The sequence below is a fragment of the Corvus hawaiiensis genome, chromosome 2, assembly GCF_020740725.1.
Source record: "Corvus hawaiiensis isolate bCorHaw1 chromosome 2, bCorHaw1.pri.cur, whole genome shotgun sequence".
Lineage (NCBI taxonomy): Eukaryota > Metazoa > Chordata > Aves > Passeriformes > Corvidae > Corvus > Corvus hawaiiensis.
Genome location: NC_063214.1, coordinates 95,359,502 through 95,387,222, shown reverse-complemented (window position 1 = coordinate 95,387,222; position 27,721 = coordinate 95,359,502). Strand labels below are relative to the sequence as shown.

Genomic DNA, 27,721 nt, shown 5'->3' with positions numbered 1-27,721 from the left:
CTTGACCAATACACTTGAAGGGCAGAAGGAAAAATGACAGTTTTTTCCTATGATACTTCTATTTGAAATCCTAAATTCTTGTACTATATGAAAATAAAAGACTAAATCTGACTTTATTTGATCCACTTAATGTTTACATTCAGTTCAGGTTCACAAAAGTATGGTTTGTTTATAATACGTATATCATCCCATTTGGACAAGTAGAGATGAAATAACTTTTTTGACATGTCAGCTATGTTATCAACCTTGATTTTATGAACACATCTCATGCAAAGGAGGTAATACACCCCTGTCAAATAAATGTTATTCACAAATGTTAAGAATGTGAAAGTAAAATGTATGATTGTGTTATGAATATTTAATCTTAAAATTGTAGGCTCAGAAACAATAACCTCAGTGTCTGAAAATGAGCTGTTTTCTTCACTGATTATAAATCCAATTTACTGCACAGTACTACTGTCCACAAATTGCAAAAGGGGAGAAAGACTGATGATTTCTCTGAAAATAAAATCTGCCTAAAGAATCACGTCCTGTTGGCATTTTGCTTGTGGAAGTAACAGAGTGGTTTTTTGTTTGTTTGTTTTGCTTTATTTTGCTTTTGTTTTTTTTTATCCCCACAGCTATCAATCACAGATATGGCCTTTGGTTATATAAACAGCTCTATGCAAATTTAATGGTAGGACAGCTGAGCTAAGGCAATAAAACCTGTAAATAGACTTTGCATGGGGCTGTTTGGTTTGGCTTTTGTAGTCCATCTAAGCAGGAATACTGCATAAAATCACATCAATTAAAAAAAATTTCTATAGGATAGAAAGTGTAAAATATTCTGATAATGTTGAAAGCATCCGGTTTGAAATTTTTGGACTAACACTTATTTTTTTCACCTACCTTTTTTTTGAGCATTTTAAAAGCATTTACATTTTTATGGCAACAAGGGAATACAAAAGAAAAAGCCTTTTTTTTTCAATCAAAATTTCTTAAATTATTCCAGATCAATCCCCTTCTCTTTCCTTTTTTTCCCACAGCTGGGCATTTTGAAATAAATAATATAGGAATGTTGCTGTATTCAAAGCATCTGGTCACTATGCAGCATCTCATAGTGAAATTCTAGCAATTTCTGGACAAAACTGAGGTAAGAGAAAAGTTTTCAGGAAGGTCTACAGGTGACTGTAAAATGGGATCCTTTAACTTAATTTGGAACAGCAGCATAAGGCATTGGCTATGTAAGGAGGTAAAACTGTGACTTGATATTTTCCCATAGGAAGGGATTTGGGCTAGTGGATTTGGGCTGACAATGGAGAATAATTCAGCAGCGGCTCTGTTCTTCCCCTCTTTCCTCTATACAGTCTATTTCCTCATCTCTCTCCTGTGGTTCATGAGTGAATTAATACTGCTGGGCTCGTGTTTGGGTTGTGATACTCAGCGCCCTGAATTCCATTTGTGGCCTATTCACTCACCTCACAGGAATTTTTCATTTCTTTGCTATGTTGGCTCTTCTGAGCTTTTAGTGCAAATCCTGGTTTTGATTCCCTCCACTCAGAGCACACTCCCTATTGGTAAGCACAGTAGTACTGCAGATCACGATGCATATTCAGAACTGAGTTGCAATGTTATTTTTAAATGCAGAGTATGGAGAAAAAAAAATAAATCAACATCTCTAAAATTAATTTTCTCTACGTATTAAATATATATATATGCTGTTAAGACTCCACAAAAGGAGCAAAACATATCTAAGGATTCAGCCTTGTGAAAGCTTATGTCAACAGTGAATGCACAAGTCGATGGCTTCTTCCTTTAGCAGCAAAACCTATTCTTCCATCTGCTATCCTCCAGTATAGCTCCTCGTGCTGTGAGTGCTAAAAAAAGAAATTTTGCCAGTGACCAGCAACAGGAGGATATCTGGATTTCAACTGAACATTTTGCGTCATATGCAGATTTTAAAAAGAATTATTGGAGCATAACTCTTAATTGTAGAGAAATCTAGCTACTAGAGCTCCCGCTGAGAAAGGCACATACCAATGGGGAAAGACACAATCATCTTGGCCGTGGGCAAGTGGAAACAACACTGCGTGTTCCTGCTGGCCCGGGCAAAGTCAGAAGAGGCCTCATCTCCCCACTTTGCTGCTTCTGGCCAGCACTGCCATTTGTGAGTGAAGTCTTGTCTGCCCCTGGCCACTGCTGCTGCTCTGCAGCCTCACTGTGGTGGCCAGGAGGACAGGGACCAATGAAGGAGTCCAGCACTTAGTGGAAGACACCAGTGTGCCTCTCACTATGTTGGCAGGTTCAGCATTCCTTTCAGTTCCCCTCCAAGCTGCTTTCAGAGGCAAACACTTAGAGATGTGGAAAGCTGTCCAGCAAGCCTGTTTGTTTGAGAAATTTTTGAGGAAATATTATTTTCTATGGAAAATGTAGATTTTCCAGAGTAATCCCAGCAAGACCAAGCCAAAAGACTTCTTGGTATCTTTAAGAATAGCTTTTTTTATTAAGTGAAAATTGTTCTGCAAGGAAAACCCTCTCATCTCTCTTTTCAAGCCTTCTTGATTCTCTTTACTTTTCAATATTTATTCCATTGGTGAAGTTGCTTGGTGTCAGACTGCTTTGCTTGTGTTCATTTTGATGATAAGTCAAGATAAGGCTTCTTCTCCCAACACTGAAAAGTTCTATTTCATTTATATGAGTTTTTCTATAAGAGCCATTTTTCACAAGCTGAATTTCAACTCCAGTTATTGCTCTAAGAATTTTGGTGACAGCCACTAACCACAAAAAAAGAAAGACAACACCTATATTAACATATTTTGCTTAAGGTTGTCTTACATCAGGTATAACATAATTTTAAATTGGTAATTGAATTTTAACTTTTTAAAATTAATATATCATGTTTAGCACTCCTATAAGGAATTTATTACTATTTGTGCATTTCGCTGTCTTGTAAGAATAATAAAATACTAGATTGTGTTATTTAAATTTCTTTATGAGGAAAGAAATTACCAGACCAAAACCCCAGGGACGTTATCTATCTGTCTTTGCTCAAGCAACTAGCTCTTTAGTAATAAATCACTTATAGCTGTGACATTATATTTTCACTTAATGCCAATAAAATGCTGAGTAATAATATTTCAGACTTACTGTATTATAATTTCTCCATAAGATATCCTAGCTAAGAACTGTTGCACATTTTCTGCTACATATATTTTAAATTATAAATTTTTTAAAATTGTACAGTATATAGTTCTGGATGGAAAGAATGGGATTGAGTGTATACTTTAGTAAACACTCTGTGATCTAATCCAACATATTAGATAATAGCAGAAAAGAGTTCCTCCCATGAGATGCTCCTGCTCCTAGAAACAACTTAAAGAATGTGCAGCGGCATTTTATTCCCAATTCTTGCTTTTCTTCTGATAAAACGCTTCTTGCTATTCTTTGTAGTATATCCTGCTTCTCCTTGTTTTGCCTGTGGCTATGAGATTTTTTAATTATCTTCAGTGTTGGACAGTTCTGGACTCGAATCAACGTAGTTGAAGGCTTCCTTGTTTGTGAAAGTTGAGCTCAAAGTTAGACTGTGTCGTGGATTCACAGGTGCAAGTTCATTTAATACAATATTGTCACTTTTTACAAGAGTTGCTTTGTCCATGTGTTCTCTACTGTATCTGGCAACAACAGCATCAAGGAAGTCCAGCTTTGGTGGCAAAGTCCCACTTTCAAATAAGTATTTGGCTAAGTAGGAGACTATAACGTTAGTAAAGAAGGAGGTGAGCATAGCAAGTGTTTTAAATGGGAATCGCTGGATATACAGATTGTTATCATCTTGATACCAGCCAGGGTAGAAGATCAAGGGCTGAAGGTAGAGGTATGGTTCTCCTCCGGTTATTCTGAGAACAAGGCCAAACAGGTACCCTGCAATGGCACCGTAGGTGTTAGTTCCTTTAATAAATAACACACACAAGAGCTGGGGGAATATGATGATATAAACAAGGTCAGAGCTGAGGTACCAGAGGCCATACACTGATGAAGCCAGCAGTGCCATTGCTGTTGCTGATGCTCCAAACAGAAGAACAGTGATTCTCATGACCCACACAATTTCCCTGTCTGAAGCCTGCCAAAAAAAAGGGCAGTGTTAGGTGTTTTTTTCATGTCTGTACATATATGCCTACACTTATATACAGTCAATATAAAATACTGAATTGTAAAAGAAAGCTTTGCATGATTCATTCAATAATAATTACAAGCTAATATCTCTATCTCCATCTCAAGCTCAGAGAAAAAACCCTATGGGTTATGATTGCTATTGCCAAAGTCATTACTCTTTGAACATAGCAAAAAGCTTGATGATGAGTCAAAGAGAAAAAACAGCAGTGTAAGAAATAGCTTTTAAATAAATTCACAATATGGCTCAACTAGAAAAAATTGGTCAGCATCAGAATTTCTTCTTCTCTGTTTCCTAAGAAAAATTCCAAATCACTAGACCATTTTGTTGTCAAATGATTTCCTGATAAATGAAAGATTAGAAAAATGTTGCATTTTGCAAAGAATTTAAGTAAAACTTACGGTTGTAGCAACAGTAATTAGCTGTTTGGATAAATTGCAGTGCCATAAGAACTCCTGACAGCTGCCCTCCCCAAGCCAGCTTTTTCACTTCTGTCATCAGTCACAACCATAATTATTTTTATGATTTTCAGTTTTTTCAACACACTGTGTAACTAAATAATTTTTCTAGTTATAGGCAGGAACAGGAACGAGGTGTTTCATTATGAAATTACAGTCTATGTATCATAGATATTACACATCTATGTATCTAGTTAAGGTCTCACCTAAAATTTTCTCTAAAAGTAAAAATGAAAACACTGTCTCACATTTTGCCGAAAGGAAAGCTGGTAAATGTTCCGAGCAAACATAGAACTTGCTGATAAAATTGAAGAGTCAGCTGAGGACATCACGGCAGCAGATACAGCACCGAGGCCAAAGAACGAGATATAGACAGGGCAAAGGTACTGCAGCACGATGGGTAAAATCATATCTGCTTCTTTTTTGCTCTTGGGGTCAGGGACACCATAGTCAGTCTGGTTCCAAGCTGTAATATGGACACCAGTATGATATCAGTAACATTAGTGGTCAGCACCTCTGGACTTCATGTGTAGCGAGCTATTCATATTACCACATTTTCATGCACATTCAATGACCAGACTGTTACTAGGGCCAGACTGATGGCATTTCAGAGAGGCAGCATCACACTGGTTTCTGTTAGGCAGATTTAATTCTACTCAGCATTTTTCCTTGTCTCTAAAAAAAGCTTTAAATTGCTCATAAATGTTGTTTTATTCAATAAAACAAGACTAGGATCCATGTTTCTTTGTGATGTGTTTAACTACTCTCTTTGATTACGAACAGGGCTCAAAGCCATGTAAACATTTCTAACAGAGTATTTTTAACAGTTTAGCTACACTGTCACTGTGATGGGGATCACTGTCACTACGACCTTGGCAAGGATATATTGGTCAAGGTAAGAAATTTCTGATAAATCAAAGAATCATTTAGGTTGGAAAACGCCTTTAAGATCATTGAGTTGAACTGTTAGGCCAGCATGGCCAAGCCCACTAATAAACCACATCCCCAAGAGCCACACCTACACGTCTTTTAAATAGCTCCAAGGATGGTGAATCCATCACTTCCCTGGGCAGCCTGTTCCAGTGCTTGACAAACCTTTTGGTGAAGACATTTTTTCCTAATATCCATTCTAAACCTCCTCTGCTGCAACTTGAGGCCATGACCTCTCGTTCTGTTGCTTGTTATGTGGGAAAAGTACCTCGCTACAACCTCCTTTCAAGTAGTTGTAGAGAGCAAAACAGTCTTCCCTGAGGCTCTTTTTCTCCAGGCTAAACAACCCCAACTCCCTCAGCCACTCATAATTATTACTGTTACCACCAAATAAAAGTACCAGAATCTAACTCAAACATTGAATAGAAATATTACATAGGTAGATACTTAGAAGGTACAAAATTATTTAATTTCATCCACTGGGGTAGGAACAATTTCCTTTGAGAGAAATATTCTATAACATTATTTTTCTGTGTGGTCTGTTGAAGGAGTTGTGAGTTGATTAATGATGCCACCTGGCTATCTAAACCATATGTCACCTATATCTAACATAAGATTTATTTTCATACACTTATTGCACTATTCATTTTACATTTATTGCAATACTGATTTTTAATCATTTACCTGTAGATGCTCCAATTGCACCAATCAGTACTGCAGGAATAGCCATCACAATACAGCCAAAAGCAGCCAGGAATGACAGAACTTGAGCATATGTGGCAGAAGATGAGGAAAGAACTCTCTGGAAATATGCTTGCCATGGAATTCCTCCTAATGTCTACAAACATAACAGCATGCTGTGATTGGGGGGTAACTGAATTGTTTTGCTTTCACCATATAGAGAACACGTACAAGGATCACTTGAATGCTGAAAGCCATACTGCTACTTTTTCATTTATTTATTGAATATCAGCCAGCCAGTAATAACTGCAACTTTCATTTCCACAAGCAATGTCAAACCTGTGTAAGTCCACTTAAATCCCATTCTTTTAAACAAGTTATTTTTTTTAATACAGTTAGCAACAAAGCTTTGCACTTTCATAGTCTCTGTAATCCCCAAATCTTTTGACTTGATAAAGCTTTATGAAGAGTACTACTTTCATATTTCATATTTGAAGAATTTGCCTTCAAATACTCTTCCACTAAAATTAGATTAGACTCTGATACAATGTCAAAGCAAGATTTTATCTTCTTTTATGAATGCATGTAGTCATCCATGGAAGGCGAGACATGCTGTGTACATTGAACTCAGGAATCTGAAAAATTATGCCATGACTGCCTTAAGCAAATACAATACCAATAGAAATGGAAGACAAAGCAAAAAAAGAGAAAAGTTTTGTTTTGTTGTGGAAACCCTTCTCTTTTATTTGGATACGTTACTGAAGATCCTGATTAGAATTAAAATTATTTCTGCAAAATATGACACAAAAGAGTATTACCAAAGGTTGAAAACCCAAGCGCTAACAATTCTGTCTTGAGAGCAGGATTTGAAGAGCCTCCACGAAGTAACTAGGTGTTTGTCTCTAAACAGCATGGAAAGAAAACCAAGCAAATTGCATAGCCTAGTTCTATACACTAAATGAGGCAGGAGGCATTTGGACCAAAAAGTGTGTATACAGGTGTTTCATATAGCTTCATGCACACACAGGGACTAAGTTAATGTTTCACAGACAAGTCTGGTTTTGACTTGTTATTTATGACCATTTTTCTTTGCTGCCTTAATAATAATGTTCCTTTATCAAAGCTTTCCAAGCCTGTGGAAGTTTCTTGAGCTATAATGAAACAGACAAAATTAAAAGAAAATGTGTCAAAATAGCAGAGCTTTCCTTTGGTCAACAGCAGAGATGAAACCTTCAGGCTTACAGGAGAGAATACAGCCACTTGAGCTAATGTCATACTTTGGATCTCTGAGAGAATGCTGAATAAAGTAACACATTTTAATAGACCAATTACAAGAAAACCCTGAAGATTTTTGGCTGAGAGAATTTTAAAGAAAAGCCAGAAAATGTAATCCCAAAGTACAACGTGATAATAAAACCAGTGTAGATTTGCATAGGGACACTGAGAATGGAAAATGTTAACACATGTTTCTAGATCCTCTAATAGAAAGTACTTAATAACCACTGATCCCATGTGTAATATATAGGTATTAAATAATGAAAGCCCTTGGTTCATTCTGGCATGTGTGCATGTATGAATTTATCCATCCTGCCATCCATCTCTGCAGAGCTTTTTCTTCACCTATAGCTAAGGCCTATTTAATCATTTGTGTAACGTATTTATTTCCTTCTGCAAGACATGAATTCCTCTGCCAACAATGACATCAGTTAAGCATTAGCTGCACACTTTTATTTAATTTTAACATGTCAGCTCTTTCAGCCTGATGATATTTAAATTGCATTCCTGGCAATGCTGGCTGATATGTCACTGAAGTCATTCAAATGTGCAGAAATATCAAGTAGGAGTCAAGAGGGTAAAAGTTTTCAGTTTGATAGAAACTCTTAACTAGACTCGACTATTTTCAGCTGTCACAGTAACATAGTGTAAGTGCTTAAATGCTTCATACAAATCACCACTTACCAGTAAAAAGAAATTGTCCAACCATGTGTAAATGTCAAGTGAGTTGATAGATCCAAGCCAAGGTGCTTGGTACACCGGGTGCATAGCCGTGAGCCCAATGTCTGTTACTGCAGGATGGGACATAGCAAAGGGGACACTGATCCACTGTAACCAAAGAGAAACAATGTGCTCAGGTGTACAGAAGATACTCTAAATCTGTGAAAAAAACACTCATCTAGTTTTCTTACTCTTACTTGCTGCAGATTGAATACCAAATTATCAAGATGATTTGCAAAAATTCAGATAATGTGCAGGTGGAAACATCTCTGAAATCCACAGAAATTGGGAGTGGATAGCTCACATCTGCCTGGAGAGTATGACCAGAGAATTAATCAATGCAAGCTGCAAAATCAGCAGCAAAGACACATTTATACATCTTTGTTTTATTTTACCTAACCACCTTATACATTGTTTACACTCTTTCCTGGACTACACAGTACAGAAATATCTACATATGAATTTCCATGTAATAGCATCAGGACCTGGCAGTATACAGGTATGAGACATCACATCTGAAGGCTTGGGAATTTGTTTTTAATTCAATACTAAACTAAGTATTGAAAGACTGTGAAAAGACAGGATTGCTGTTGGTACAGCCTCATTTCTCTTCCTCCAGAACTCATACTAACCCAGTGTTACAGCACTTTTCTGCATCACAGGTGTTTTCTAGGTGTCTCTTGACCATTTTCAGTCTGTTTGTTTTTTATCTAAATCAGAAAGTCTTCCCAGTGATGGTTTCTGCCAGAAGGTCCAATTCCTTCTTCAGCTGACTTTATGTACATTTACTTGCAAAGTCATTTCGCAGTCGTGTAAGTCACTGACTTTCTGTGGAGGAGAAACTCAGCAGCTCCAACTGAGGTGAAAACCAGGCTTTGCACTATATGGACTAGATCTTCACAAGCCCAGCATCCTTAGGATCCAGTGATATCCAAAACCACACAGATTCCCACAATCACAACTGATCACAGTTGAGTATATAGGGGCAACAGGAGCAAGGAGGGGAAAAGTCAAACATCTTTCTCTATTTTGTTGCGCAATTATTGCAATAATATATGAAGAATATTTTGTAGCACTGCCTGTTGTTCAGGCAGTTTATCCCGTACCATAGAATTCTGTTCTCATTTAAACTTTGCCAGTTTAAGCAGTTGGGCAGAAAGATTCCCTTCTCACTCTCTGCTTGAGCTTTTCTGTGAAAGAGCATGTATCAGTTTGGCACAACCTGGTTTTAGGTAGCAGGGGGGCCACAGAGGTGGCTTCTGTGATGAAGCTTCTGGAAGCTTCCCACCATGTCCGGCAGAGCCAATGGCTGATGGCTCTGAAGATGGACATGCTGCTGGCCAAAACTGGGCCAATGAGAGAGGTTCGTGATGCCTCTGTGATGACATATTAAGAAGAAAATCAAAACAAAGTCACAAGGTTTTGGATTCTAGTCAGAGAAGAGGAGGAGGTGAGAACATGTGAGGGAAAACAACATGGAGACACCAAGGTCAGTGAAGAAGGAGGGGCAGGAGGTACTCCAGGCGCCGGAGCCAAGATTCCTCTGCAGGCCGTGGTGCAGACCATGGTGAAGCAGGTTGTCCCCCTGCAGCCCATGGGTCTATGGGGGATGCAGAGATCCACCCACAGCCTGTGGGGAAGGTGCTCACACCGGAGTGGGTGGATGCCTGGAGGAGGCTGTGATCCAGTGAGGGACCCGGTGGAGAGAGAGGGCCCTGCTTCCAGGCTGGAGCAGCCTGTCCTTGGAGGACTGCACCCCGTGGAAAGAGAGCCACGGTGCAGCAGTTTTGGGAGGACTGTGTGCCCATGGGAGGGACTCATGTTGCAGCAGGTGCGGTGTGGCTGCTGCTCGTGAGAGCAGACTCATGTTGGAGAGGTTTGCAGAGAACTGTCTCCCGTGGGAGGGAGCCCACAGCCTCACAGGGGAAGGACTCCTCACCCAGAGCAGTAGAAGAGGATCGTGGTGATGGACTGACCAAACCCCCATGCCCTGTCTCCCTGTGCTGTCAGTGAAAAGGAGGGAGGGGCTGGGGGGGGAAGGTGTTCGAAGGGCTTATTTTACTTTTCATTATCCTCCTCTGATTCTGTTAGCAATAAATTCACTTCACAACTTAAGTTGAGCCTGTTTTGCCCTTGAAGTGTTTCTCCCGGTCCTTATCTCACTCATGAAGCCTTCATTAACTATTTTTGCTTTTCCATCCTCTGCCCAGCTGAGGCAGGGGAGGGTGAGTGAGCAGCTCTCGAGGGTGCTTGGTGCTGGGCCAGTGTCAAACCACAATAAAGCAGCAAAATTTTTCAACTGTCTCCAAGATATTTTGAGAGAAAAATACACATATTGTCAAAATTAATGGATATTAATATTCTCCTTCCTGAGAAATTCAGGGGGAAGAAGGATCTCAGACAGATTTTTTATTCTTGTTTCTGAATCTCAAATGTCAAACATATCCAAGTGATGAGCTTCTGAACAGATGTAGTTTGGCCATACTCCGCTGAGATTTTCAGTAGGGTAAATATCTAAAAGTCCATCTGGAGTCTGCATGCCACAGCACAGGATTAAATAGGTACTGTATTGCAAATTCATTGTGGGCGTTTGTAAACCATTCCAGTTCCTCACATTAACCTAGCTCTTTGTGGTCTCAAGGGCTAGCTTTTTATTAGTAAATAAAACCAATCAAGACACTTTCTTTGGCCCTGCAGTTTACTGGGATGTCATAGTTTACATCTATATATGTAGACTCCCTTTCCTGACAAAAGTGACAGCCCTGAACTATTCCTGGGAATTATCTGGGAAAATATAGAGTTTAGAATGGGGAATTAATAATACAGATGGGGAGATAGTAAATAGTTAGGACACAGCACAGGCTGAGGGAAAGTCTCACCAGGCAAGATAAATACAAAGAGATGAGAGTTGCAGGCATGGATACAGGAAGGTGAGGAAGGAAGGAGAGACACTACATGAGATTATAAAGAGAAAAACAAGGATGCACATGGAGTGGCCGGGGTAGAAGTTATGGAAAACTAAGGGAAAAGCTGTGGCTGAAAGGAGGAACAGGAGTGATTACAGCATGCCTTTTGTCTTAGGTAAGAACAGGAGAGAAACTAGACATTAGAGGAAGGAGCAGCAAAGCTCTGTGACAGTGGGAATAAAAACTGCACCAGGGCCTGGAGGAGAAGCTGGGATAACTGAATATCTGCCATCTTCTGCTGTGACACCTACTGCGAGAGGGTCCCATCTCATCTAAAACTGCCTCCCTAGAGCATGACCATTTAGATATTGAGTCTTCCAGCCTCACTGATGACACTCTTGAGCTCATGAATATGGTTTCTTCTGCATTACATTATTGCTGTTTATTTCAAATGGGAAATTACATAAAGAGCCCAACCTGGACTAAAACAAAACACTATAAAGGTATAGATCAAATCATTTAGAAGACTTCTATACGACCTTCATTTGCTTTCCACCCCCCATCAGGTTCTTGCTGATTTTAATGTTATTCCCATGGGATCAGGCTCTCTAGCAGTTCATGTGTTGATTGCACTGGAAGAGCATTTCTGTACTTTGATTTATCTCCAGTTTTGGGAATTTCTGTAATGCATGCCATCTGTAGAAACTTAATGTTTCACAAATACTAACATTCACATTTGGGAAAGAGACAGCATTTTCCCCACTGTTCAGATGAAGAACAAAGATATGAGAGGAAGAAGGTCTGGAGTAACTTTTCATTTGAGGTAGCCAGTTGGAACTTGGATTTGCTTTTTCAGGCTATTTAGCACCATTTCCATTAAATGATTTGAAGGCCATAGTCCTCACAGTAAGATGCCGCAGAGTAAGGACACACAGAGAGCTGGTTAGTGACCACCTGTGTAAGCACTGGCTGAAGCAATTTCTCTAGAGCTGCACAAGAACTCTGGTGAAAGCAGAGGAAGAATGCCAGGCCCCCAAGGTGCTATTTGGTTCCTTCATCTTGAGCCACTCCATTTGTTTTAGCATATCTCAGTTCTCTGCACGCCTGTGACCGTCTATTACTGCTACTGGCAAACAAAGACAGCAGCTTCTTTGATTGCACCCTTGTGATCTGGACCCTGTCACATGGATGTTTTTCAATTCGGGGCTTAAAGAACAGCAGTAAATAAAAGGCTACCCACTAGCATATCACTGATAGCTGATGAGGGATATTCACACTACCACACTAAAACAGCCAAAACATCTGGCGAGACTTCCTATATTATGGTCTCCAAGGATGGTGGAAGGAAATGAGGGAAAAACCAAGAAGGTTAACTAAGTTAACAGGAGGTTAACTAAGCTGTGTGAGCAGGTGACAACCACAGCAAAAAGAAGCAGTAGAGTATCAACTCTGCAGGTCCAGTGCCAGCATTTCTGGACTACTTTACCAACAGCTTCGTACATCTGATGCCTCCTTCCAGTGCCTGAGCCACAGTCCTATAGATGGACAGGGAAGGATCAGCACCAGTCCTATTCTGAATTAGACAGGTACTCAGGAGAAAAATTGCAAGAGTGTTTGGACTGCCAGACTGGCTGGAAAAAAGCCAAAGAGTCAGACCTCTTGGACAGCACTATTTCCAAAGCACGGGCTGTGCACTGATGCAAATACAGACTCTGTTTCAAAGTCAGCACTCTGTGAGTGGAGTCTGACTGGTTGGCAGTGCTGTGTCTGATACATCCCAGGACACACTTGGCCCTTCTGGCTGTTCAGGACAAAATCCTTGACAAAGTAGGGCAAAAAAAGCCAAACTTACCAGTCCCAGGAAGATGCAGAAAAGCTGAACTACATCGGTGTAGGCCACAGAATAAAGTCCACCCACAAGCGTGTACATTGTAGCAATCAGGGCAGAAATAATGACTGAAATATTGACATTAATGTCAATGATCACACTTATAGTTGCACCTAAGGGGAAAACCAAAGCACTGCATGTTAGTGTGTATGTCACAGCATGTCTGATGAGAAGGCCCACCTTTGTTAAGCTGCATATATAGGTCCTGGTCTGACACTTAGTAACAGCACCAATAATTCCCCCCCTCTATATTCTGCACACCCTTTCTGCACCTTTAAAGGGAATGGGAAAAGGGAAGCTCCTGTTGGTCTAAGTTTAGCATCTGTCATTTTGCAGGTTCTTAGGAAATGGAGGACAGAAGGGTTCCAACAACCCTTCCTTACATTGCTCAAGGTCTGTAAGGACTACTCTCTCTCGTTCTGCCTGCGAAAAGCAGCTATGCACATCCCTGATTACCACAGTCTTCAGAGAATGTTCTTGCAATGCTACCAGCCAGCTGCCACAGCACTTGCAGGATGCATCCCCTGAGGTCCCATGAGACGGTGTCTGTCCAGTGTATTTTAAAGTTTCCTCACTTGATTCTCTTCCAGCAAGCCTTCCCTGCACTGGACTTTCCCAGGCTTCTCAGGGTCCTGGAATTCCTAAAAACTGGTCTTACCAGTAGAGAACTAAGCAGAAAGGGCACTGATTACCTCAGTCTTTTCCACATCCTTTGCCACCCATCCCATTCAACAGCAGTCCGCATTTTCCCTTTTGTTAGGATGGGCTGTTCTTGAGCATGGAGGAAGTGACCCTGGAATATCAACCAGTTCTTCTGGACTCCAGGACAGTCTCCCATGGGATTCTTCCAAGCAGAATGCTGGAGAAGCCAATCTCTACTCTTCTGAAGTCTATAGTTGCAGTTGTGATATTTGCCTTGTTCCCTCCATCTCATGAACATTGCAGCCAAATCTGGCTTTGACCTTCACACCCCTGACTTGTTCTTCCTCGGTCTAAGTAACAGGTTCAACAGAGCACCTCCCTACATCAGCTCCCTGATCATTTGTGTCAGGAAGTTGTCAGTGCACTCAAGAAACCTCCTGAATGGCTTGTGTCCTCCTGCACTGCCCTTCCAGCAGCTATCAGGATGGTTATATTTCCCTTAGATGTATTAGCTATTTCAAATGATTGCAATGTTTTAAGACCTTGTTTAAAAAATTCTTCTCCTTCTAATTAGGATGATTTAAATTAAACATCTTGCAACAACTTTTAGTGCTTGGAGTTATTGTAGATGGATATTCTGGAGCACATATTTGGAAGAGTTTTGGCCATAGAAGACAGCATGGTGTGTGATATGTAAGAGCCTCTGGGAGCTGACAGGTGTGGTTTTTCCTGCGCAATGAGCCTTCAAAGTTCACGTGCTTAAGGATTACAAGCTCAGATCTCTTTCATAGCTGTAGGACCTGTGTTTCCCATCTACAACCCTGCCAAGCAAGGAGTCATGATGAAGAGCAAGTAGTGAAGAGTACTGGATTAAACATTCATCAGTGAAGATAGGTGTGAAAAAAGAAACTAGATTATTCACAGAATAGTTAAAATCTACAATGACCTTTATAATCATTGAGAATCTTTAACTGTCAGCTGTTACATAAATCTAGAAAGGTATTCACACCACTTGTGTTGAAATAAAAAAGAATGGCTTGTCCTTAATCAAAAATATTCCAAATACTCTGAGTGTTCTTCAAGTTATTCAACTCCTATCACCTCAGCATGCAGTTTTTTCTTAGTGTTTTAAGGATTTTGTGATGAAATTGTGGTAAACAAGCTCCCCATTGCTTTACAGTTCATCAGAGCGCAGTTGGAGAGTTCCTTCAAAGTTTATTTTTTGTTTAAAATAGCTTATGCTAGAAGGCATTACCACATGCATGTGCATTATTAGTATGATTAGTTGGTAAAAGTCAATTACTGGTGCTTCAACTCAAGGGCTTTCTCTGTTCTTAAAGGGGTTTCTAAATTCAGGCATGAAATATAATTAAAAACCCTGGAAGCTGATTTTTTTTCAGGACTGGATGAGTAGTTGGGTGATTTTCTACTGAGTCATAGTTTCACCAATTCTCTGAATCCTTTCTTGAATCCTAAGTATTTTCTTCATTTTGTCAAGAAGAAAGCCATTTAGAATTGAAGAATTCTTCAATTTATTGATCAGCATCTGGTTTACTCCTATTATTTGTGTTATGGAATGTTCTGTATATGAAGATCTCCTCTATGCAAAGGATTATTTTGTTTAGATACCTTGACAATGCTGTTGCATATCATTAAGGGAAAATTTGACTGGCTTCTCTCATCCCAGAGATGTAAAAGAAAAGCTGGGTCAGATCTGACAAAAAAGGGGTTCTTGCAATCACTCATGTCACCCTCACTATTAACAGAATTTTGTTCCTAAATCCTTTCATGCTCTTTGAAGAGGGACAACTTAAAGGTACATGAAAGTGAATAGATACTTTGCATGTCTTTCCCTTACCAAAATAATAAAGGGGTACCATTACGAGATTGAATTGCTAGTTGACATGGGTCTTAGAAATGTCACCATCTGAATAATTTGGCTTAAATGGTTACCATTTTGAGCCAGAATTTTAATGCATTCCCAATATTCTGAATAATTTCTACCTGTAATGAATGAATATTTATACTGCTTATTCCTTACCTAAGGCAGAGAAGATGGCAGCAGCCCAAAACATTTCTCCCATTAAAGCTGGAATAAACAGTAGTCCTCCCATCCTTTTTCCATAAAGCTGCTGAAAAGGGTCCAGCATTGTCACATAGCCTTTGGATCGCATGGGTTTTGCAAAAAAAAGGCCACCTACAAAGAAAAAGCAGCGTAAGACACCAGCTGCAGCTTAGAAATGCATTGCCATTAAGGGATAAAACATTCATTGTCACTTAAGGGTACAAAAAAGTCACCAATACTGTTTGTTTGTTTGTTTGTTAAAAAGCACAGTTAAAATATTCTCTGGAATCTCTTATCTCTGTCTACAGAATTACTTAAACACACACTCCATTAGTATCTCTGGTCTGATAATAAAATAAAAGGCTTTTTTCTTTTTTCTGGCTCAGTTTATGTAATCTTCCATTATGGATGCTGTCAGAGTTTTGTCTAATTTTGGATTAGCCTAAGGGAATATCTTTTCTACCTAATCCTGTTGATTCTTAGACCAGAATCCAGCATGAATTTTCACATAGTCCTTCTCTAAAAATAAAACTGAGATTCCTGAATCAGAAATAGAATTTCACCTGTGGTTTAGTGCACACACAGCAAATCTGATTCTTTCAGGACAATTCAGATTTATTATGTATGTTTCAAACAACTTTACTACACCTGCAGGGTGGGTCAGAGGTCTTCTGAGCTCTGCAGGTGTCAGATTCCATGAAATTTGTCATACACTTACTTCACTTATGGATGTTCAGGAATTTTGGTATATCACAATTCTGCTCTGCCTGGCTGGTATATGGGCTGGATATGCACCCAAATGTGCAAAGACCTCTCCTCCTCTAATTCTTTCTGTCTCTGGAAAAAAGGACCTATCTCAGGAAAGCTGAAAGAGCCCTTGTATGGAAACCTGTGTAGTTGAGATCTGCAGGTGACTATAAGCAAGTAGACCTCTATCACAGTAAAACTGCTGTATAAGGTATAATAATGAACTGGAAACCCTGTCAGTTCCCAATAAGATATACTGTATGGTATTTGGCAACCCTTAACTAGGTTCTTCATGACAAGATATGTCATTTATTCACTGTATTGTGCAGAAGATTTTCTGAATTTCTATGTATTGCCTTTTATAACTCATATTTCTTCATGTCATCAAGTTCCCTGAACAGCAGGTACTGGCTTACACACTGTCATCACAGTTTAGTGTTTATGGGAATGTTGTACTTAGGCAGGTAGATGCAGAAATTCTCCAGCATTTTTTTCTTTTTGCTATTTTTGATTTGGTAATGGATCCTTTTCTTATTCTACTTGTCATGCCATCATTGCAAAAGACAATTAAAGAAGAACAAAAAACCATAATCTATTAGGATGTTCAAACACCTGTCAAAGGAAATAGGAGGTATTCTAACCTCTAAAACTAAATTGCTTGAAAAATTAGGAAAAAAAGTCGTATAGAGAACAAACAGGGGGATTACATCAATCTTAAATACTTCCAGTCTGAAGCAACAATATTTCTCCCAACCTTGTATTTGTAATTTTGGTTATTTGTTTTTTTAAAGAAGGATAAAAAATTCCTCCCCTCAAACCTTCATGTATGGATCATACCTACAGAAATACTTTCCTGTCTGTGCTCTGCAGCTAGATATATGGTCACATATATGGACTTCCTTTCTCTGCAGTGGCCCCCCTGCCCCCACCCCCCCTGCCCCGAACAATATGGTTGTAATAATCAAATAGGTCTTGACAAGGAGTTTAGCAGACTTGAGATATCAAACTATTTATAGAGATTTTCTGGTGGTTTTTTTCAATAGCCAAACCTACCAGCAGAAGGGATCCAGTTCATATCAGCATTCTTTTATCAGACTCTAGTTGTTTCATTTCAAGTAATGGACCTGACATCAGAACCCTTTAAAATGAGGGACTACTAGTTTTAATCTTTGCTTACCTAAAATCAGGCTAAGGGAATATCCAATAGGTGCCTGAGCCCAAGCTAGACCATAGTCTGGGACATACACAGCTTCTGCTGTCCCATTGATGTAGCCTCCTCCAACCCATGTGGCTGAAAAGGAAGAGATGGAAAAGTCTTTAATGTCCACAAAGAAAGAAAAGCTCATACACTGTATAATAAAATTGTCATTATGTATGATACAGTTATTTTTTATTATATGAACAATTCAAGTGCCAGGCATGGCATCCTTCTATTAAAGGCAGTCCTAATTTGAATTTACAGCCTAAGCATTTGAAAAAAGAAGTCAAATGGATGGAGGCCATCATCAAAGTGTCTAAGTCTCTGTATAGCCAGTGAAGATGTGAGGGCTGAGTCCCCCACTACTTATGTACCATTATTTTGTTTGTGTTAGTACAAACGAAGGAGAATAAGGAGTATAAGGGGGGATCTGAAGAACACTTAAATTAGGCAGAAGTTTAATGAACACTTCATTTACTAGAGCCTTCATGAAAAAAAAGCCTCTAAACCTTGTTCCATTTTAAATTGTTGCTATATAAGGCATATTAATAAACTCTGAGTTCTGAGAATACTTCTATGTAGGGTTGTGGTGCTTTTTTTGTTGCTATAAAAGTTCTAAACTTTGATTCATTTATTTTATGCTTCCTTGAGCCGTATTCCATAAGGGATATGTGCTATCTCCAATATTTTTGATTTTCTCTCTCTAAAAAGCAGTATTTTTAATATACCAACCTCTGACACTTAATGAATTGATTCTCTGCCTTTAAGGGAAGTTTCTACATTTGAGAATTTGGGATCAACTGTACATATGAGAGAAAAACTCTAACACAGAAATGTATGGCGATTAGATCTGCAAAAATACTTCATAACAAATCAAGTAATAAAATTTATCTCTTCCTGTTTGCAGATCCTGTGCGAAAACGTTTTTGATTATCTCTAATGTATAATGAGCAAGTTTTATAAATCTAGGTTTGCATTTTGATCAAGGGCAGAAAGACCATTACAAGTCCTAGATTTTTGCAATCATGTTTTGGTTTGTGTCAGAAGCATTATTTTCTCATATAAGAGTAGTTAAGGTTTCTGTGTAGAAAGTCTCAATACTTCAAAATGTATTTTCCTTAAACATTCTTCAGAATTTTCCCATCGTCCACCATGGTACAAGCAAACTTGATTTTGTGTTTAAGACAAACAATTGAGAGAAAAACAAATTAAGAAAATTTGATAAAATTCCTTAAGAAAATTCATTAAGAGCTAAATAACCACTCTTGTCTGCTTGACTGTGATATCTCTCAAGTACTACTAGAGGGTATTTTGCTGGATTTCACCATGGCTTTAGAATCAAAGATCTCCAGCAACCAAAAAATTACAATTGTCCCCCTTTCAGTAATTTGAAGCACAGAAATGGACCATTCTGTTGTTGGAAATGGTATAATGGACTTTTATGAGGGATGTGCATGCAGAGAAAGACTGCAACAAAAGAAGTGACCCAAGGAGACCTGTTACGAGTAGACTTTTGGTTATCAAGATCTGTTGTGTACTATAGAGATTAGAGGTGAGTGATGCCCATATGGGACCACATGGGGAAGATGGGTTAAGGCTGATTCTTAACGAGAAGAACACGAATACATCATCTACATAAAAAATTGTCAAACATTTGGGATTTTGTGATTCCTGACAGTGCAAGTTAAGATAGAGGGGAGTATGATACTTTGTTTGCCAGAGTTCTAGAATTGTAGAATTGTTTGGGTTGAAAGGGACCTTAAAATTCTTCTATTTCTAACCCCTCTGTGATGGGCAGGGATGCTACTCACTAGACAAGGTTGCTCAAAGCCCTGTCAAACCTGTCCTTAAACACTTCCAGGGATGGGCCATCCACACCTTCTCTGGGCAACCTGTTCCAGTGTGTCACCACCCTCACGGTAAAGAATTTCTTCCCAATATATAATCTAAATCTACCCTTCTTCAGTTCCCTACCTCTACATCTCATCCTATCACTACATGCCCTGATCCCCATCTTTTCTATAAGCCCCCTTTAGGTACTGTAAGGCTGCTATCAGGTCTGCACAGATCTTTCTCCTCTCCAGGCTAAACAACCCCAACTCTCTCAGCCTGTCCCAGGGATCAATGTTGGGCCAAGTCCTGTTTAGTATCTTTACAGATGATCTGGATGAGGAGAGTTAGTCTACCATTAGCAAATTTGCAGATACCACAAAGTTGGGTCAGAGTGTTGATCTGCAGGAATGTAAGATATGGACAGGCTGGAGAGATGGGCTGAGGCCAGTTGTATGAGGTTCAAGAAGACCAAGTGCCAAGTCTTAGACTTTGGTCACAACAACCCCAGGCAGTGCTACAGGCTGGGGACAGAGTAGCTGGAAGGGAGTCCAGCAAAAAAGGACCTGGGGGTGCTGGTCAACAGCAGCTGAACACGAGCCAGCAGTGCTCAGGAGGCCAAGAAGGCCAATGGCAACCTGGCCTGTATCAAGAATAGTGCAGCCAGCAGGACCAGGAAAGACATCATGCTGCAGTACTTGGCATCTCTAGTACTGTGTCCAGTTCTGGGCCCCTCACTTTAAAAAGGACATCAAGGTGCACAAGTGTGTCCAGCAAAGGGCAACAAGGCTTGTGAAAGGTCTAGAAAACATATCTTATTAGGAACAACTGAGGCAGCTGGGTTTGCTTAGTCTGGAGAAGAGTAGGACCTCATTGCTCTCTACAACTACCTTATAGGAGGATGTAGTGATGTGGGGCCAGTCTCTTCTACCATGCCTGCAGTGAAAGGACAAGAGGAAATGGCCTTAAGCTGAGACAGGTGAGATTCAGGTCAGATGTTAGAAAGGAATTTTTGACTGTTAGGTTGGTCAGGCCTTGGAATAGGTTGCCCAGGGAGGTGGTGGAGTCACCATCCCTGGAGATGTTCCAGAGGCATCTGGATCTGGCACTGAATGATGTGGTTTAGGGGTTACAGTGGTAGTGCTGGGTTGACAGTCGGACTCGATGATTTTAAAGGTCTCTTCCAATCCTGATGATTCTATAATTCTGTGATTCGAAGTTTTTCTCAACAGGGCTGCTCTTAATCTGCTCCTCACCCACCCTGTATCCATCTTTGGGTTTGCCCTGATGCAGGTGGAGTATCTTAACACTTGGCCTCTTACACTTGGCCAGGTACCTCTGTATGGGATCCCTTCCCTCTCGATTATCAACCACAGCACTCATCTTGGTGTCATCTGCAACCTTGCTGAGAGTGCCCTCAATCCTACTGTCCTGACAAAGCTGTTGAATAATATTGGTCCCAGCACGGACCCCTGAGCGACACCACTCAGCCTTCAACAGACCACTACTGAACCTTAAGTCCATGGCTACCTAGGATGTGTGTTGCCTGTTGTGTGTCAAGCAGCACAGTCTTATGGAATAAGCACTTGTATACAATATCAAAACTAAATATTTAGAAAAGGAAGTATATTTGTCTCTTTCCCCAGAAAATTCATAAGCATGAATTCTACATGAATGATACTTGGTTACAGGTGGGAATAATATCCCATTGTCAAGGACAGATATCCAACATTGCTGCAGCTGTAGTGAAGGGGGCTTCCAGTTCCAGCATTGATTTGCCAAGGGTTGCTACAGAGGTGTCAGGTGTTCTCCAAGGAGCACTTGGATGCCATGACTAGCTCCCTTGTTTTCTTCTGGAGGAGATCAAGTCAGTTCCCTTCTGTGCGATGTTGTAGGGGTCATTACTCTCCTCTGTCTGCAGGGCAGACAGATATTGCTGTGTAAGGTGGCATGAAGAATTTAGCCCTTATTTTTAATTTTATTTCTTGATTTCTGGATTGGGGTTTGAAAAATTGCTGCTGATCAATTTTTCTGTGCACATGACTGTTCTGGAACATCTGTCAAGGACCACAGAGCTCTAGGAAGGTGCTATATGTCTTCTTCTGAGGGGGTGAATGGGTAGTCAGCACGTACAATGACATAGGTAAATACAGTAGAAATGAAATAAAGGGATAAGATAGAATGAGATTTCAACCTTAGATATTAATTTTCTGATCCTCATTTGCTAAGCCACAATTTAAAGTTAGTTTAATACCTTTATTTTTGGTGAAATTATTCTTTTCTTTTTTTACCTAAATCAGCCAAAAGGAATACAATATTTAATAATCTATGGAAGCATTCATGTGGTAATCTGTTTTAATCTTCCCTTTGCCTGCTGTCTGAAGAACAACAAAAATGCAGCAAATACCAAAATCCATTTAAAACATGCACCCTAAAAAATGATCAGACAAATACTGAGGGTAAGGAGTGCAATTTTTCTTCTAGTTCCCGTGAGACACACAGAAGTTGATCTCTGAGTTCTTGATATATATTGATATATATTAGAAAAGCAAATTTTTTGGCACTTCTTTGGAACAATTCCTTGTCTGACCATTCAAATTATTTAATAAACTTATCAAGTTCTGTAAAATGAAAATTCTGATCCAAGGATTAGAATAAAATAGAATAGTGTAATGTTTCTTTTTCATGTGGAAGGATACATAGCTCTATCCAACTAAAATGCAAAAATTACATCAATAGATTATTACCTTTCGGGTCATGCTTGTGAGCATTTAGTTATGTAATCTCAACTATTTCCTTTGAGGTTTAAACTCAATCACCAAAATCCAATTAGATTCAAGTTTGTTGCAGATACCACTTCTTAAAAAATTCATTCACCAAAATAAGGAAGCCTAGTATTTAATGCAACATTTTATCTATAATTATGTAAAAATGAAACACAGATTAAATATGTGTCTACTGTGGTACAATATTAGTTCATTTTAATATGACATGCTGTGATCCCTCCACAATTCAACCTTTTCACTCTTTCTATTTTTTGTACTTGCAGACACACTCAACCTTCAACAGGCTTTGTGTTCAGCATTTCAGTAGCTGGTTGATACAGCTTTTTCTTCTTCAGGACCATAGCATATATCCAAAAATATCCACAGCTGTTATTTGTAGGTAGTACTTTAAGATTATTCAATCTTGTTTAGAAAATCAACTATCATTACTCAGGAATCTTGACTTTGATGCTTATGTTCTGAATTTTATTTTAAGTTTATAGGCTAAGTGCTGTCATCCTCTCTACTAAGTAGCCCTAGAAACTTCTATGACTTTCATAGCCAATACTTGTGGAACATTGTAGTGCTTGTCTCAGGCAAAAAAGATAGAATAAGGCCTTATCTCATAACCCAAAGTGCTTCATGTACATACAAACAATTTCCTTTCTGGAGAACTTTAAAAAAATTCTTGCTTTCCTTTTGCTGGGTAGGCTTTGCTTATAATTTACACTTAGACAATTAAACCTGAAAAATATAAAGACAGTGTTGGAATAATCATGTATTGTGCATAGTCATGGTTGTGAGGTGCAAAATCAGCATCAATCATTTTTTAAAAAGCAAGTATGCCCTTGAATAATGTGTCCATTTTGTAAAAATTACAAACCTGTAAAAATTATTGCAGATTTTCATCAGCTTACTTTCATAATTGTTTTATTACGACTTTTGAAATCGAGTGTCCCAAACACCCTCACGGAGACAAAACTCAGACTAACCCCTGGTTGAGCAGATTTGTGCCCACATCTGGCTTTATGTGACAGGCGTGGTTTGCTGTGGCTCAAAGTGTAGGTTAGTTGCCATATCAAGCTTTAATTGCCCTATTTAAAGAAGGCATAGGGGAAAAGAGTGTCAGGACTGACAGTATAAAATCCATGATAGTTTTAGCTACTCAAAGGCTTTGGGATCAGTCTGATATTCTACTGCAAGGATGAGATACTGCACCATCTCTAGAGCTTGCACGATACAGGATGAACATGTGTGGGTCTGAATTGTGGTGGCTATAGAAATTGCCTGAGATATAGGAAATCCCAGTTCAGGTCTCATCTGTGCTTCAGCTGTTACACAAAATATTCCTGCAAAATAGGATTAAGGAAACCAGAATTTGTGTCTTCTATATGCAAAGCTGTAAGTCGTAGCCACTTCTGTGGGAAAAGCCTTTTTTATCTCAACTCCCCCAATTTAATTTTTAGTGTTTTGTGGCAACCAAACACTATTCTGGTTTCAGTGCTCTTGAAAACATTTCTGCAAAATATTCTGGTTTCAGTGCTCTTGAAAACATTTCATTCAGCAGAAAGCAGTCTAACCAGCTCTTGCTGTGAGCAGAATCTCATCATATCTTATGCATCAGTAGCTGATGGATGCATGATACAGTAAATTACAGCATAGTGCAAAAAGTAGAACATCAAACTGTATTCAAACTTTATTGTCTTTTACATTCTTTACTCAATATCTAAATATTCAGTCTTTGAATGAGCAAAATGCCCCTGCAAAAGAATGTGAATTTATCTCAAATAAAGAATGCAGAATTTTGGCCCAAGTTTTACCTGGCTCTTCCTTATTAGATAATTATGAAAGCAGAACAGGACAAAACAGCAAAACATAAATATAGTCAGATAAATTCAACCTGACAATTGAAAGGGGTTTGCCCGAATAGGATTTAGATTAAATAAAGAAAAAAAAAAGCATGCCTAAAAATTAAATTGCCTTAATAATAATGGATTCACTCTTCCTATAATGCATTTTTGTTCCAATACCATAATACAAGCTTTGAGATTTTGGAATGTATTGTGAATATTTTATTTCCCCAGGTAAGACAGATGGTTTGACTGGCTCTGGGAGTCAGAGAGCAATGTTTACAAAATCAGTGAAGAACTCTTCCTTCACCCCGGGTTTTCTTACTGATACTACTATTGAGAGTAATGCACTATTTTGTCAAACTGCTGAAAAAGAAGCTAAAAGAATCCACAGAATAAGTTTGCTGAAATCTGTACAATTACAAGTTTGGAGTTATGCCAGTTTTCTTTTCAAAAGTTAATTTATGCTGCACACCCTCCCCTCCCCTCCCCACCAATCTCTTTCTCTATAAACTTTGTTTTACTCAGATTAAACAAACCCAAAACTAATGCACAAATTTGGATGATTTTAAAAACAGTAAGTTATTTTAAAACTTTCTTATTCATCTACATTAATTCCATACTTTTGTTCCAAACATATCTGATCTACAGATGAATAGGGAAGCAATGAACACTAATGAAAATATATTCTTCCTGTAAGATTTACAAATATTTGTTGTTTTTATACAGATGCTACCTCTGGCTGTTCACTAAACAATTGGATAAAAAGTATATGTATTTTCCCCATTTTGCATTATTCAACGCACAGATTGCAATTCATTCAGATGGAAAACTGACAAGTCATACGCTGGCTAGGAAACAAAAAGGTGGTTTTTTACATACCTGTCATTGTAAATCCACCAACTAGCAAACCAATGTCTCTTCCACCGACTATAATAGCTTCGCTGCGATCTCCTTCACTGCCGGTGTTCTTGGTTTTCCAAGCAGCCCATATCCCTACTGCCAGGATTGCCAGGTAGAAGACAACTATGGCCACCAGTCCCTCCACATGGAAAGCCATGTTGAAGTCCCAACTGCTTCTTTTATCGCTATTTCATTAAGACCTCTGGAGAGAATGCAATAATACGTCTGCTTTTAACAAACCTGCTTTTTAGCACCAGTGTACAAAAACCCTCAGATGGTTTTTGGAGAGACTATTCTGGTGAATTTATGAAACGAGAATTTCAGATGTAATTGAGATTAATGTTACGTGCCAATTAAAACACCTGTGGAGTAACAACCAATGGTTATAGCCTCTGAATGTGAAGGGGAATGAATGACATGGCTGCAAGCTACACTACTCTTAGAGGTCAGTTACTGAGCACTGAATTACTCTGGTGTCACCAAGTCCTCAGTGTACGGGAACTTTTCAATCACGGACTAGTTTGGTACAAGGGATAGAAGATCTTGGCCATGTAGACTATTCCAAAAGTCTCTATTTAGTCTGAAGACAAAACTGCTTTAAGTTATAACAGAAACATGGATAAGTAGTAGCTACAACAGCAAAACACATCTTTTAAGTGTTTGTATTGGAATGCTGAGTCTTTTCCCCCTTGTAACATCTCCCGTATTTTAAAATCTGCGCTTTCTTTGTTGCAACATTTAATTGTCCAGCATGAAAAGCATCAATCTATTCTCTCTCACACAATTTGAAAAGCAAACGGAAAGCTTAAAAGCTGTCGGAAGACAGAAATGTTGAAGTATACGAAGCACAGCGGGGGAAAACTCCCGAGCGACGCAGGCAGCGGCTGCCCCGTACCCAGCCTCTCCCGGAGCCCCCTCTCCGTCCTGGCGCCGCCGCTCCGCGTTCGCTCTCGCACAGTCGCGCCGCAAGACCCGTCCGCGCTCCCGACGGCTCCGCGGCTCCGCTGGCGGGGCCAGCCGGCCGAGCCAGCGCTACCTCCCGGGGGCTCCGCGCTCCACGGGGGCGCCTTGCGCGGCCGCGCCCCCGCCCCGCGCCCGCGGCAGCACCGCCCGCCCGCCGCCCCGCGCCGTCGGGCAGGAGACGAGCCCGCCGCCCGCCGCCCACCTGCGCTCCGCCGCCGCGCTGCCCCGCAGCCCGCGGGGCACGGCCGCCCATCCCGCGGGGCGGTGTCGGGGCCGAGCCGCCGGGGGTTTTGTCCCCGCCCGGGGCTTTCCCGCTGGCGGGGGGAGGGAAGGAGCAAAGGCTGGATCGTCTCTTGCCCCCGGTGCCGGCGGTGCGCCGAGTGCTGAGGCTGCGACGGGGGTCTCGTGGATTAAAAAGAGGAAAATCCCTTTATAAAGGAGGAGGGTTCAGTGGGGTGAGAGGACCGCGTCCGTCAGAGCTGGGGGGAGGAAGGGGGAAAGACGTCAGAGTGATAGGGGACGTTGGGGGGAAGTAAGGATGACTCAAGGGAGACTGATTGTCGTGTCATGGCAGGGAAGCAGGGTTAGGAAGTGAAATTGAGGTGAGAAGACAAAAGGGAGTGAGGGGAGACAGGAAGGAACAGGATCATATTAAACCAACGGGAAAGAGGAAGGAAAGAAAGGGCGGATCTAAAAAGATACTGAAAAGAGAGATGGAGGAAGGGAAGAGAGCAGAGGCAGGGAGAGGGAAGGTGAGCTCTGTGCTCTCCTTACCCTGCCTGGCAGCCTTTCTTTGCCACCCCTGGGCCTAGCACTGGGCAATCACCAAGCCAAGGCATGTCCATGAGAGGCTGGTCAGGACCATCTTTCCCCACACCTCCCTTCCAGACCTGGTTGAACATGCATTGGCCTTTCCCAGATCTGGGACAGCTAGTTCTTGGGGAGTCTCCTTTTTTTGCTGTGCCTCTTATAAACCTCACCTGCAGAGCTACAGTAATACTAGCTTTCCTGTGCTCGCACTTTTGCTCTCTGTCTCCAAATGATGCTGGACAGCGTACTTCTAAGTGCTGAGAATAAGGATACACGTGCAAAGAGGACCCACACATGCCCTTGCCCCAGTTTTGACAACGGGAAGATCATGCTGAGCTGTGGCAGTCTCTGTCAGCTCTTGAGAGGCAGTTAACATGGGCCATTGGCTCATGCAAGTTGAAAAGTAGAAATAAAAAACCCACAGGAGTACAGAACTGCTATTGGCAAAAGAACTAACTTGAAGCAGAAAATCTAAAATCATCTTAGACTCAAGAAGAAAACTGCAATGTGGGCAGATGTAAAATCAGAGAGGAGGAAAGTGGCAATTCATAAAAGCTCAGTCCACTGCAAGGAACGACCCAAGGGCTGGCACTTCCCTGCATATTTGCCAACTGCCTGGCCAGTTTGGCTGGCAGAGCAGCTTTGTCTGCCTGCTCACGAACTGCTGAGCACATCACACCACATTAGCCCCAGCCATTTATTATGTGCCTCACAGGCAATACATTATGATTGCATACTCATAAATTGATTGTGTGCATAAGACTGCTTTCAGGTCTGGCCTCAGTTGAGAAACCCAAATAAAGGTGGCCAAAGAATTAAAGGCTAGAAATGTTACTATTTTTGTCAGCCAGACTCACGGGTTGTTCAGGGATGCTACTGGTGCCATGCTTGCTTTGGGAGAGAGCAGTAAAAACCTCCTCCCAGTAGTAGGCAGTTGAGATAT

General features: G+C 40.3%; 1 protein-coding gene across 3 annotated transcripts; it reads right to left on the bottom strand.

Moving 5' to 3' along the window:
- Window positions 1-1,353: 1,353 nt before the first annotated feature.
- SLC5A7 (solute carrier family 5 member 7) lies at window positions 1,354-26,566 on the bottom strand. Of its 3 annotated transcripts, none has more exons than XM_048326784.1 (9): window positions 26,171-26,566; window positions 24,985-25,207; window positions 17,637-17,750; window positions 15,689-15,844; window positions 12,970-13,118; window positions 8,176-8,319; window positions 6,220-6,373; window positions 4,854-5,071; window positions 1,354-4,096 (listed from the first exon to the last, which is right to left on the bottom strand). In XM_048326784.1, the coding sequence occupies exons 2-9, from the start codon at window positions 25,160-25,162 to the stop codon at window positions 3,473-3,475; spliced, it is 1,737 nt and encodes a 578-aa protein (XP_048182741.1). In that variant the 5' UTR covers window positions 25,163-25,207; window positions 26,171-26,566; the 3' UTR covers window positions 1,354-3,472. The 3 variants fall into 3 exon arrangements, with proteins under 3 accessions (XP_048182741.1, XP_048182762.1, XP_048182751.1); XM_048326805.1 differs by lacking the exon at window positions 26,171-26,566 and adding an exon at window positions 25,901-25,918; XM_048326794.1 differs by lacking the exon at window positions 26,171-26,566 and having other exon boundaries at window positions 24,985-25,760.
- Between the last annotated feature and the right edge of the window lie 1,155 nt (window positions 26,567-27,721).

What these genes read in the sequence shown, in the direction of transcription:
- SLC5A7 (XM_048326784.1), bottom strand. Translation starts at nt 25,162, where the DNA reads ATGGCTTTCCATGTGGAGGGACTGGTGGCCATAGTTGTCTTCTACCTG. An exon ending in TGCCATCTTCTCTGCCTTAG is followed by an intron (nt 13,119 to 15,688) that starts GTAAGGAATAAG and finishes TTTTCCCCTTAG; the next exon opens with GTGCAACTATAAGTGTGATC. An exon ending in TCTGCATCTTCCTGGGACTG is followed by an intron (nt 8,320 to 12,969) that starts GTAAGTTTGGCT and finishes CTTTGGTTACAG; the next exon opens with TGGATCAGTGTCCCCTTTGC.